At 44.8% G+C, this 13653-nt stretch overlaps 1 protein-coding gene and 1 long non-coding RNA gene across 4 annotated transcripts in view; one reads left to right on the top strand and one right to left on the bottom strand.

The window, feature by feature from the left end:
- Positions 1-5713: 5713 nt before the first annotated feature.
- Positions 5714-7725, bottom strand: LOC309864015. Its single transcript, XR_014311339.1, has 3 exons — positions 7653-7725; positions 6239-6326; positions 5714-6079 (listed from the first exon to the last, which is right to left on the bottom strand). It is a non-coding gene; the product is annotated as an uncharacterized lncRNA (long non-coding RNA).
- Positions 7669-13653, top strand: part of NPM2 (nucleophosmin/nucleoplasmin 2) — a 21321-nt gene continuing 15336 nt past the window's right edge. For 2 of the 3 annotated variants that reach the window (XM_082729324.1, XM_082729323.1), the window contains exons 1-3: positions 7985-8377; positions 8490-8575; positions 8749-8874. In XM_082729324.1, the coding sequence (XP_082585450.1) occupies positions 8230-8377; positions 8490-8575; positions 8749-8874 (360 nt within the window). In that variant the 5' untranslated portion in view covers positions 7985-8229. The other variant, XM_082729325.1, reaches the window with a different exon arrangement.

The following is a 13653-nucleotide window of genomic DNA, read 5'->3' as shown; positions in this document are numbered from 1 at the left end:
ACGATTTTTAGCTAGATCTACAAACACACCTAAGTTGTTTCTAATGCTGCCAAAGTGCCAGAGCAAAAAAAGGAAAGCAAAGATGATTACAGGGAACCTGCAAAAGCCATATATCTGACAGTAAGGCCTTGAAAAATGTAAATGGTTATAACTTTTAAAGTCCTACGTTAGATATTTCAAAAAATAAACTTGAAAGAATAAAAATGTACATACCAACCATAGTCAGTACAACTGCCAAGTAAGTGCTAGGTGATATCTTAGAATTCTTGCCTCTCTAACTTGTCTCCAGGGTCCATTACATCTGTCTTGCGTTTTTTAGATACACTGGAATTCACTGGTCAGCCACTTTGGTGTATTTCAGAACAGTGGGTCAACTAAATAAATTAGCTGCCAGACAGTAGGACATCAGATGAGCAAAATGGAGGATGGAATCAAACTTAGAACATTATCCTCCTTCCCCAGAAAACCCTTATGGCTCTCGGGGCAGCCTCCTGACTGCTGTTGTCTGTTCATTCAGCAAATACTTAGAATCTACTTCAGGATAAATACTTTTTTGATGGTCAGCAACAGAGAAGGAAACTCAAAAGCACTCTTTGGCATAAGATCCCTCAACAGTAGAAACTGACTCCAAAACACAGTGAACAGTACCTGGTAACATATTTACAGAAGCACCGTACACAATTAGATTTTTAACTGTTTGATAATGATGAAGACAGACTATTATAGATTTACACATACAGCATCACCCAATGAGCCAAACCACCCTATTACCAGTTACAAAGGAATGAAAAGTGACAAGAGGGCAATTTCCTAACCTCTGCTACTGGGTAATGGATTAAGTCCATGCATGTCTGGATTCAAGGTTTGGAGGACAACCAAACTCAGGGGGGAAAACTAATTGTCCTTATGCGGTATTCATAGGGGCCACTATACAGAGTCTGATATAGGAAAGGGTGGGCGAATTTAAGAGCAATATTCTCGAAGTCAGAAAATCCAAGCTTTCACCTCTTAAAGACCGATTATACTGTGCTATGAAAGTTAAGCAAACTCTAGAAGCTGAACTAATTCAACTGGAAAATCAATGAGAATGCTTTTGACGAATATAGCAGACAATTATCGTTTCTATTTATCAGGAAGCCCATGCCCCACCCTTTTAACACCAGGCAGTCTGAGACAGGTGCCACAAACCAAATCAAGTTACCAACTTTGCCAACCAGGCTACAAACGCTGCAACAGAGCCCTACCGTGCAACTAGACAAACTGCCACTACCATCTCTGCCTCCACATCCTACTTCGTGCCTTTTCCCGTCTGCACAACCGTCATCTCAGGCTGAATTTCCATGCCCTTTGCCCACCTACCCTTTCCATGACCCGAAGTAGAACCCCATTCGCTCCCTGAAGTCGCTCCCTATTGTCCCTGTCCCAAGTCTTCTAGCCTACTCAGGTTTATTTGAAATATTCCTAATCCTCACTCTCCCCGCCTCAGCAACCAAAATGTGCTCCTCGCGAGCGGGGACCAGCTGGTAAGGAAACCGTGGGGCTTAAGAGGTTGGACTAATCTGGGTGAAGCCCCCGCAGACAGGGCCCCCGGCTGCCTGGTGTGGGGGAGCTAAGCTCAATTGTTTGCACAAGCCCCTACTGAAAGGAAAAGAGCAGAAGTTGCTGACAACACCTCCCTGACCCCGCAACGGAAAAGGTGAAGCGTTCCCGCCCACGCACATTTCTGCCCCAACAAACCGCCGCACCCCGGAAGGGGATCCGCGCGTTCCTTCCATCCCCGTTGCGTCTGCGCACAAAGGCTCTCTCGCCCGGCGCGTCGCCTCGGTGCCGTCGTTCGTCCCGCCTCCGCCGCCCTGCGCAAGCGCAGTCGTGTCCTAACGGCGTTCTCTAGCCCTTGGCTTCCGGGAGGGAGGGATTTTTTTTTTTTTTAATTATTTAATTTATTTATTTGACAGACAGAGATCACAAGTAGGCAGAGAGAGAGGAGGAAGCAGGCTCCCCACGGAGCAGAGAGCCTGATGTGGGGCTCAGTCCCAGGACCCTGGGATCACGACCCCAGCCGAAGGCAGAGGCTTTAACCCACGAGCCACCCAGGCGCCCCGGGAGGGATCGTTCTTGAAGAGGTCCCTGGACTCCCACCCAGCTGTGTGCCTGGTGGGGGATCGAACTCACGCGTACCGTGGCCTCAGCCAGTATCCACGGTCGTAATCACAGGCACTGTTCAAGGACTTGGCCCTTGGCTGGGAAGGACTCAGTGGAGTGGGCAAACGGGCTGAAAAGAAGATCGTTGGCGACTCCGTGTACTCTTGGAATGCGGAAGGAGGGTCTCGCCCCGACCTCCACGTCTAGCCCTAGCAGAACGAGTCATTCGGAAGAAGGCAGCGAGGAACACTCAGGTAGTGCCAAAAGGCGAAGCATGAAACCTTGGACCTTTCTAGAAGCTGCAAAAATAGCACGGCCGGAGGGAAAAGTGTAGCTCTGTACGCGTCAGGTTGAGGGGTGGGGCACAAGAGTTTGGGGTTTGATCCTGAAAGCCTCGAGTTTCGGAGGCTACATCGCAGAGCCGGCTAGTGACCAGTCTCGGTTGAACCTGCCAGCTAGTGGGTAATAAGGATTTGAATCAAGACAAGGACTGTTGGCTGAGAGTTGAGAAACGTTGGGGAGTTAGGGGGCGGAGCTTGGAATCAACAGACTTTGTTGCATGTGAAGAGGAAGGCTGGAGGATTCTGATAGGATTCCCAGGTTCTAGAATGGGGCAGCGGCTGAGTCAAGACGGAGTGAAACAGTATGGGGATGAGTGCAGAGTCCTCGGTGAGCTTAAATGGAACTCTGATCCAAGGAGACTTCCCTGCTCTTGGACAAAACATTAGAAAACAAGGGGGAACACTTTCCATTTTATAGAACAGACATCTCGCTGAGAGCAAAACCAGACAAAGACATTAAAAGAAAAAAAAAAAGCCTTTAGACTAATATACCTCATAAACGCAAAACATCTTAAAATACAAACAAATTAAATCCAGGGATATATGAAAAGGGTAATACATCATGATCAAGGAATACAAGGAATAAATGTAATTAGCAGAATAAACAAAATCAAAGAGACGGGGCGCCTGGGTGGCTCAGTGGGTTAAAGCCTCTGCTTTCGACTCAGCTCATGATCTCCGGGTCCTGGGATCGATCGAGCCCCACATTGGGCTCTCTGCTCAGCAGGGAGCCTGCTTCCTCCTCTCTCTCTGTATGCCTCTCTGCCTAGTTGTGATCTGTCTGTCAAATAAATAAATAAATATTTTTTAAAAAATCAAAGAGAAAATGCTGATCATCTCAGTAGATAAAGAAAAAGCACATGACAAGATTCAATACACCTGAAAATTCTCAGCAAATTAGGAATAGAAGGAAACATTCTTTACCTATTAAAAGGCATCTACGAAAAGCCTGCCACCAACAGAATTTAATGGTAAAGACTGAATATTACCCCTAAAGTCAAGAACAAAGAAAGGGTACCTCCTTTACCTCAATTTAACATTATACTTGAGGTCCTAATCAGAGCACATAGGCAATTAATTAGTGGTGCACCCATCAAAAACAAAGAAGTGAAACTGTTCAAAGATGTCACAATTTCAGAAAGCTACTAGAACTAATAATTTGAATTTACCAAATCACAAAATACAAGGTCAGTATAAAAAAAACCACATTTCTATATGCTAAAAATGAGCTATTAGAAGATGAAATTTCAAAATATATAATACTTGTTCTAGCATCCAAAAAACATGAAATATGTAGGAATAAATTTAACATGATATGTATCAAATGTGCACACTAAAATCTATAAAACATTGCAGAGCACAATCTTTAAATCTAAACAAACAAATATCATAACATGTTCATGGTTTAGAGGACTCAAAATTGTGATGTCATTTCTCCCTAAATTGAACGATGCATTCAACAACATCCCAGTAAAAATCCCAGAAAGTTTTTTTTTGTAAAAACTGGCAAGCGGATTCTAAAATTTATTTGAAAATGCAAAAAATCCAGGATAGCGTTTTTGAAATAGAAGAGCAGAGTTGGAGAGCTCACCTATCTGATTTCAAGATATACCATAATGCTACAGGAATCCATACTGTAGTGTTGGCACTAGGTCAGACAGGTCTATGGGACAGAAAAAAAGTCCAGAAATAGACTAACATGTACATGCTTAACTGAGTCTCAACAAGAGAGCCAAGGCATTTCAATAGAGAAAGGGTAGTCTTTTCCAAAAATGGCGTTGGAAGAACTGAGGATCCACCTGAGAGAAAAAAGAAATGAACCTCAACACTTACCAAAACTTTAAGTGGATCACAGATGTAAAAGTTCAAACTATAAGACTTCTAGGAGACAACTTAGGAGAAAACTTTCACGGCCTTGGGTTAAACAAGGATTTCTTCAAATACCAAACCCATGCACCATAAAAGGAAAAAAGTTTATTGGACTGCATCAAATTTTAAAATGCTCTTCAAAAGATGCCATTTTAAAAAATGAAAAGAGGGACGCCTGGGTGGCTCAGTTGGTTAAGCAGCTGCCTTCAGCTCAGGTCATGATCCCAGCATCCTGGGATCGAGTCCCACATCGGGCTCCTTGCTCCGCAGGGAGCCTGCTTCTCCCTCTGACTCTGCCTTCCACTCTGTCTGCCTGTGCTCGCTCTCGCTCTCTCTCTCTCTGACAAATAAATAAATAAAATCTTTAAAAATAAATAAATTAAAAAAATAAAAAAAAAATGAAAAGATAAGCCATGGGCAGGATTAAAAGATCTGTAATGCATAGACATAACACAACATAGGTACGTAAAGTGTATAAAGAATCCCTACAATTCAGAAAGAATAATCGAAAATAGCCCAATTTTAAAATGGACCAAGTATTTAAAAAGGTATTTTGCAAAAGAGGATACACAAATGACTAGTAAACTTCAAAAGATGCTCAACATCACTTGTTGTTAAATAAAAATAAACACAAGAGATGTCACACCATATATATATATATATATATATATATATATATATATATATGTATGTAAACACACACTCACATCCACAGCATGGCCAAAATTAAGAAGACTTATAATGCCAAGTGCTGATGAAGATGTATGGCAATTGGAATTTTCATACATTGCTGATAGAAATGCAAAATGGCATAGGAATTTGGAAAATAATTTTACAGTTTCACATGAAGTTTAATATAGGCTTAAAAAATGATCCAGCAATTCTACTACTAAGTATTTGTCAAAGAAAAACTGAAACAGGGATGCCTCGGTGGCTCAGTCATTAAGCATCAGACTTCAGTTCAGATTATGATCCTGGGTTCCTGAGATCAAGCCCCACATCGGGTTCCCCGCTAAGCGCAAAGCCTGCTTCTCCCTCTTGCATTCCCCAGGCTTGTGTTCCCTGTTTCGCTGTGACTCTCTCTGTCAGGTAAATAAATAATTTTTTTAAAGGAAAAGGAAAACTAAAATATATGTCCATGCAAAGACTTCCTCTCTAATGTTCATGACATTTTTATTCATAACATACATGTAAAACTGAAAACTACCCAAATATCCATCAAAGGGTGTATCAGGGACATATCACAACCCACAAAGCAGGTCATCAAGAAAAGCAAATAGGAAGGTCTCTGGCAGGAGCTGAAGCTGCGGTCCACAGGCAGAACGTTTTCAGGGAAACCTCGGTTCTGCTCCTAAGGCCTTTCAAGTGATGGGATCAAGCCCACCCACATAGCTGAGAGTAATCTTTATATAAAGGCAACTGATTATTGGTTTTAATCACTCTACAAGATGCCTTCACAGCCACATCTTCATTAGTGTTTGAATAAGTGGGTATGATAGTTTAGTCAAGTTGATGCATAAAACTGACCAGCAGGTGATTGGGTATATAAATTGGGGGTATACGGGCGCCTAGGTGGCTCAGTTGGTTAGGCAATTGCCTTGGGCTCAGATCATGATCCCAGAGTCTCAGGATCGAGTCCCACATCGGGCTCCCAGCTCCACTGGGAGTCTGCTTCTCCCTCTGACAGCGCGTGTGCTCTCTCTCTCTCTCATATAAATGAATAAAACCTTTTTTTAAAAAAGTCTGTTTCTCAAATTATGGAATACTATTCAACAATAAACAGAAACAAACTACTGATAGAAGTAATGGTATGGATAAATAAGTCTCAGACACATTTTGTTCAACAAAAAAGGGCAGACAAAAAGACCCTGTAGGATTCTACTTACCTGAAATTCTAGAACAGTCAGTATTGATCCACAGTGTCAGAATAGGTGTTTGCCTAATGCCAGTTAGACGTTAGGGTGAGGATATTGGCTGCAAAGAGAAACAAGAAAATTTGGGAGAGTGATGGAAATTATAACTGGACTGTGGTGGTGGCTACCCAGCTATATATATTTGCCAAATTTTAATTATGCACTTTTTAAAGATTTTATTTTTATAAATATAAGTAATCCCTATTATATAAATATAAGTAATCTCTACACCCAATGTGGGACTTGAAACTACAACCCCGAGATCAAGAATCACTTTCTCCACTGACTGAGCCAGCCAGGCACTCCAAATTATACACTTTAAACGAGTGCATTCATGTACATAAATTATTTCTCAATAAAATTGATGTGTTAAAAGTGTTGGGGGCAGGTGGGAGCTGATTCCTGCACAGTAGAAGCTCCAGTCAAGGTTCCAGAGAGATCTATCCAGTTCCTATAGCACCATTTTTAGAAAAGACTATCCCTATTGAATTACCTTGGCACTTTTGTTGAAAAGCATTGAACTAGGGTGCCTGGGGTGGCTCAGTGGGTTAAGCCTCTGCCTTCGGCTCAGGTCATGATCTCAGGGTCCTGGGATCAAGCCCCACATCGGGCTCTGATCAGCAGGGAGCCTGCTTGTCCTCTCTTTCTGCCTGCCTCTCTGCCTACTTGTGATCTCTGTCAAATAAATAAAATCCTTTAAAAAAAAAAAAAGAAAGAAAAGAAAAGAAAAGAAAAGCATTGAACCTAAATGTAGGTGAGAAGTTCCCTGGATGGGAGTGAAGGATAAAAATACAATGAGAGCAACTATACTTTGAGGAGGGATGGAGAGAAGAGGGGAGGGGAGAGGAGATAGGAGAGGAAGAAAGGGGATAAGGGGAAGGAAGGGAAGGAAGGAAGGGAGGGGGAGGAAAAGAGAGGGAAATAAAAATTTAATCAGATCCCTGGTTATTTTTGGCTCCCAGAGATGTCACATGAGCAAGACAGAGGGGGATGTGGTCAGCTGAAAAGCCGCCTCTCTTCACTACCCCCACCGGGCCCAAGCAAACATTTCAGTGCTGCACTGCGCCCCGTGAACTGCTGTTTGTTAAATGACTGGTCCTCGTCCAGTGTGTCCCACGGTGTATTGCTCACAGCAGTGAGCCACAGCAGCCCCTACGGTAACCAAACTCATTCCCACCCCTTCCTGACCATGCGAGAAATCATCCTTTTGGAAACAGGGCGCTTCTCTGGGAACCATAACCGTGGGGGGACCCGCCCTCCTGGCCTTGGAAAAGGCCCACATCTAGGGGGCAGAGAAAGGGCAGGAAGGAAGGCGACGAGTAGTAAAGAAGCCTTAATGCTGCTTCCCACCGGGGTGGAGAAGCAAGTCTAAGCTGGGCGGTCTCACCCGGCAGGACTTAGTGAGTCCCCAGAGGTCATGAAGGTGATGCTCCCGGCGTGGTCCTGGGCCCACAGCAAGCAACTTCACCTGGGGACCTGTTCGAAATGCAAATCGCCTTGGCTCCACCCAGCCCTCCACCGTGGGAATCAGCGGAGACTGGACCTGGCCCTGCGCTTTAACAAGCCGTCCAGGTGCGCCGCGGCAGGAGGAGGAGGAAGGGATGGCCGAGCGCAACGCGGAAAGGAGGGCCTCTCCCTTAAGACGGAGTAGACGGCGCCCTGCTGGCCCTGCGCGAGCCTCCTAACAGCCCGCAGTGGGCGACCGCGCTCAGGTGGGGCTGGGAGGAGCCTGGAGGGCGGGAGCCGGGGGCACCCAGCGCGCGGGGCCGGCGAGGCGCCTGGCTAGCCGCCTTCCCTGGGGAAGGGCCGCTGGGATCACGACGGCACCGAGGGGGCCCCCGGGTAACCCCAGTTACCTTCCCGGCCCGGGCGACTGGGCGTCGAGCGCCCCGACCCGACCCGACCCGCCCCGCTTGCCCCGGGGCTGCGCCGCTGTGCCCGCGGGGGGCTCGGCTCCGGGCGGGATGCGGGCGCGGGATGCGGGCCGGGCCTCGGCTCACCGGGGGCGCCCGTTCCGCACAGCCGCCGGGACCCCGGCTCCCGCCACCGGCGGCATGAACCTCAGCAGCACCAGCAGCGCGGCCGAGAGAGTGTCCAGGGTCATGCTCTGGGGTGAGTGAGTGAGGGCCTGGCGGCTCCCGAACCCGGGGGGTGGGGGGTTGTGATAGAAACGGGGAGCCCCTCCGCGAGCCGGCCCGGCCCCCTCGCTCCCCTCCCTTCGCAGGCTGTGAGCTAAACCAGGAGAAGCGGACTTGCACGGTCAACGCCCAGAAGGAGGGGAAGCAGGACTGTAAGCTGCTGCTCAGTACGGTGGGTGCCCCCTCCCCCACCACACCAGAAGGGGTGGTCGGATGCAGCCGGGAGGAACCTGGACAGCTGCCGAGGAGCAGGGGGGACCCTCTGGTCCCAGAAGGTGGAACCAGGGTTTCCCTCCGCTGCCCTCAGGTGTTGAGGTGGCCTGTCTTGTCTTCAACCGCTCTCAGATATGCTTGGGGGAGAAAGCCAAAGAAGAGATGAACCTCGTGGAAATCCTGCCGCCAGCCTGCCAGGAAGACAAGAAGACCAAGCCCATCACCATTGCCTCGCTTCAGGCCTCCGTGCTACCCATGGTGAGCCTTTCCCCGCAGACCTAGGGAGACTGCCTGCCCCGCGCTAGGAGGGCCTGCTCAGGCCTCAACTCCTGGGTAGGGATGGACAGACACAAAGGGGGGATACAGTCGTTCCGCAGCAGGTTAGCCCTTCCTCAGAGACCGTGTAGCCCTGACCAAAAGCCCGGGCCGTAGGAGGCAGAGCGCCCCATGTTTGTCCCAGCGCACCCTTTCCTAGCTGCGTGACCTCTAACCCCTCTTCAAAATCACATTTTAAAATCTTTTAATACTGGTGACAGGACACTGTTGATGACTTCCATACTGACTGTGTATCCAGAAATTCTCTTACTTCTAATAAGTTATCTTGAGCTCTCTATGCAAATCATCGTTGTTAATAGCAGTTTTTTGTCTTTTTTAAATCCAACTACACGGTCTAGGACCTCCAGTATAATATTGGGTAAGATTATAGCGGTATATGTCCTTGTTTTGTTCATATATATATATATATATTTAGAGATTTATTTATTTGAGAGAGAGAGCGAGTGCGTGTGAGCGTGGGGTGGGAAGAATCTTAAGCAGACTCCATGATGAGCACAGAGCTGGATCTCCTGACCCTGATATCATAACCTGAGCTGAAACCAAGAGTGGGCCGCTTAACCAACTGAGCTGCCCAGTGGCTTTATTTATTTGACAGAGAGAGACTCAGCAGCGAGAAAGGGAACACAAACAGGGGGAGTGGGAGAGGGAGAATCAGGCTTCCTGCTGAGCAGGTGGCCCAGTATGGGGCTCCATCCCAGGACTCTGGGATCATGACCTGAGCCCAAGGCAGATGCCTAAGAACTGAGCCACCCAGGCACTCTGAGATTTCTTCATTTTAATCATAAATGATTAGCAAATGCTTTTCTACTCAGGTAATAATAGGTTCTTTATTTAACCTGTTAACATGGTAAGTTATATTAATAGAATACTATTCTGCCAACTTTTCATTCCTAAGATAAATACTACTTGATCATACTATAAACTTCTAGATTTGCTTTGCTAATATATTAAAACTTTTTTTAAACTTACACACTCATAAGTGAGATTAATCCATAAACTCCTTATCTTATTTGGGTATCAAGGCATACTAGCCTCCTGAACAGGGGGATGGAGTGTTCTCTCCTTCTATGTGGTAGAACAGCGAAGGTAAGACCAATATCCTCTCTCCCTGAACATCTGGAGGCCTATCTGTAAAACTGCCCTCTAACTTTTTTCCCTTTATCTCTGAGATTCCCCTAAATCTCATTCATTGCCAGGGGTTTCAAAACCATCTATACAAATGGAGACTCTGATATTTATTTCTGTAAGCCCACTCTCTTTCCTTCATGCTCCAGGTCCCCTGGCTAGCTCCATGTATCTGATACCTAAGAGATAACCCATACTTAACAAACCCAAACTCTTGGTTTTTATCAATAATCTCTTCCCCTACCCCCAAACCTGATCCTCTCCCAGGATAAAAATGCTCTTCCAGTTAATCAGGACAAAAACTTCCTTTTCAAACACTGCATATCACCAGCAAATCCTGTTGGCTCTACCTTCAGACATCCACCATCCAGTCTGACCACCACTCAGCACCTCCCTACCATACCCTGGTCCAGGTGACCATTACCTCTTGCTCAATTTTATTGCCTCCAACCTGGTCTACCTACCTTCATCCTTGGTTCCTTATAGTCTATTCCAGGGTTCAACAAACTACAGAATTAAACCCAGCCCACTGCCTGTTTTTGTAAATAAAGTATTATTGAAACACAGCCACACACCTCCATGTATGTATTATTCATGCCAGTTTTCACTCAGTAACAGCAGAACTGAGTAGTCTCCGCAGAAACCATATGGTTCACAAGCCTAAAGTATTTACCGAATAACTACAGATAAAAGTTCTCCAACTCCTGATCTATTCTAGGCACAGCTGCCAGAAGGATGCTTTTAATTTTTTTAAATATTTAAGTAATCTCTCCACCCAGTGTGGGGCTTGGACTAACATCCCTGAGATCAAGAGTTGCAGGCTCTTCTAACTGAGCCAGCCAGGGGCTTTAAGAAGGATTCATTTAAACACAAATCAGACCACGTGGCTTCCCTTTTCACTTCATGAAATCCAAGATCCTTTACGTTCTGGCCTGCTGAAACCTCTCTTAATCTCAACCTTTGCTACTCTCCCCCACTTAACCCTGCTCAAACCACACTGACTTTCTTGACTGTACCTTGAAAATTCCAAACATACCCCTTCCTAGGAGTCTTGCGTTTACTGATCCCGTGAGAAGGACACACATACCCCACACTTCAACCTTTGCTCATCTGTCCTCTCACTGAAGAAGTCTTCCCTGACCACAAACAGCACCCCCTCTTCCTACCCTTCCATAATCATTTGATTCCCCCATGGGACCCGTCACTGGCTCAGTCTTCATTTGTGCCATATCTTTCTCCCCAGCCAGGATCTAAGCTCCAAGAGAGCAAGGACTGCCTGTTTCATTTACTGCCTTCACCACAGTGCCTATAAAACAGTGCCTTCTATACTGTGGAAACCCAATGTAGAATGATTGAGTGAGTAAGGAAGTGAACAGTGTGGGACCCGTTTGTCTCAATGTTTCCATTTCTTTGAATTGGTTTTTTTTGTTGTGTTTTTGTTTTTGTTTTGTTTTGTTTTGTTTTGTTTTAGAGATTTTTATTTATTTATTTGACAGCTAGAGAGATCACGAGTAGGCAGAGAGAGAGGAATGGAAGCAGGCTCCCTGCTGAGCAGAGAGTCTGAGGCAGGGCTCAGATCCCAGCACCCTGAGATCATGACCTGAGCCGAAGGCAGAGGCTTTGACCCACTGAGCTACCCAGGCGCCCCCGAGTTGGTTTTCATATCTGCTTTACTGAGATATAATTTATACGCAGTAAGAGTCACCAATGGGCTCAATGCCTTTTACAAGTGGAGCCGCCACTGCTGTTGAGGTAGAGAAAATTTCCATCACCCCCCAAAATTCCCTCATGCCTCTCTGGAGAGGCCTCTCACCTACCACTGCCTCTGGCATCCTTTGATCTATGACTTTCTGTCACTATAGTTCTGCCTCTTTCAGAATTTCATCTCCATGGAATCAGGCAACGCATATTCTCTTGTACCTGGCTCTTCTCGCTTAGTGTAACAGTTCTGAACTTTATCCATGTTGTTGGTTGGAAAAAAAGTAGGTGCTCCTTTTTTATATCAGAGTAATATTCCATTCTACAAAGGGATATATCTGTTAAGATCTATTCACTCACTTGTTAATGGATATTTGGGTAGTTTCTAGTTTTATACTACCATGACTAAAGCTGCTATGAACATTTGAGCGTATTTGTATGCGCATATGTTCTCATTCCTAGTGAATACTGAGGAGTCGAACTACCGGATAAGCCTATATTAAATTTTATTCTCCCCTCCCATCCTCTTGTCTATGTTCAACTTTATACAAAACTGCCAAACTGTTTTCCAAATCACTATACCATTTTGCATCCCTACCAGCAGTGGACGAGAATTCTGGTGTTCCACATCCTCACCAACACTTTGCATTGTCAGTCTTAATGTTAGCCATTCTAGTATGTATGTAGTGGCATCTCACTGTGGTTCTTATTTCTATTTCTTTGATAACTAATGATATTGACTATCTTCTTGGTTTTTGGCCATTTATGTATCTTCTTTTGCAAAATACCTGTTGAGATGTTTTGCCCATTTTTAGGTTGAATTATTCTTATTGAGTTGTAGTTCTTTATATATTTTGGATACAAGCCTTTTATCAAAAATATTTATATCAGGGTACCTGGGTTGTTCAGTTGGTTAAGCATCTGATTTCAGCTCAGGTCATGATCCTGGGGTCCTGGGATCGAGCACTGCATTGGGCTCCCTGCTCAGCGGGAAGCCTGCTGCTCCCTCTCCCACTCCCCCTGCTTGTGTTTCCTCTCTTGCTATCTCTCTGTCAAATAATAAATAAAATCTTTAAAAATACATACATATATTTATTTTTCAAATATTTTCTCTTAGTACATGGCTTGCCTTTTCATAATAGTTTTTTCAAAGAGCACAAGTTTTTAATTTTATAAAGTCCAATTTGACATTTTTTCCTCCTTTTTAAAAAAAAGGTTTTATTTATTAGAGAGAGTGCATGAGCAGGGGGAAGGGCAAGGGAAGAGGGAGAAGCAGGATCACTGAGGAGGGAACCTGATGAGGGACTCGATCCCAGGACCCTGAGATCATCACCCAAGCCAAAGGAAGATGCTTAACTGACTGAGCCATCCAGGTGCCCCTGACATTTTTTTTTCTTATGGTTCATTTTTTTTGGTGTCCTGAGAAATCATTACCTAAACTAGGGTCACAAATGTTTTCTTCTAAATTTTCTTCTAGAAGTACTATTGTTTTAGCTCTTATATTTAAGTCAATGATCCATTTCAAGATAATTTTTTTACATGGTATAAAGTAAGGATAATGAGACTTTTTTTTCCAAGTGTCTGTCCAGTGCTCTAGTACCACATTTTTTAAAAAGACTATCCTTTCACTGTACAATTGTATTGGCATTTTGCCGTAAATCAATTGCCCATATATGTATGTGTATATTTCTATATTATTTTGTTGATTTATTTTTTTACCTTTACTCTCCTAACAGTGATTTGGTTATCATAGAATTATAGGGAGTCTTAAAATTAGTATGAGTCTTCCAACTTTGTTGTTCCTTTCCAAAATTGTGTTGGCAATTCTAGGTCCTGAGCATTTCCATGGAGATTTCAAAACAGGCTTTCTTTCCTAAT

The sequence above is a fragment of the Mustela nivalis genome, assembly GCF_964662115.1.
Source record: "Mustela nivalis genome assembly, chromosome: 4".
NCBI classification, from domain to species: domain Eukaryota; kingdom Metazoa; phylum Chordata; class Mammalia; order Carnivora; family Mustelidae; genus Mustela; species Mustela nivalis.
The sequence above is the reverse complement of the archived record's forward strand: the minus strand, read 5'-3'. Positions and strand labels throughout refer to the sequence as shown.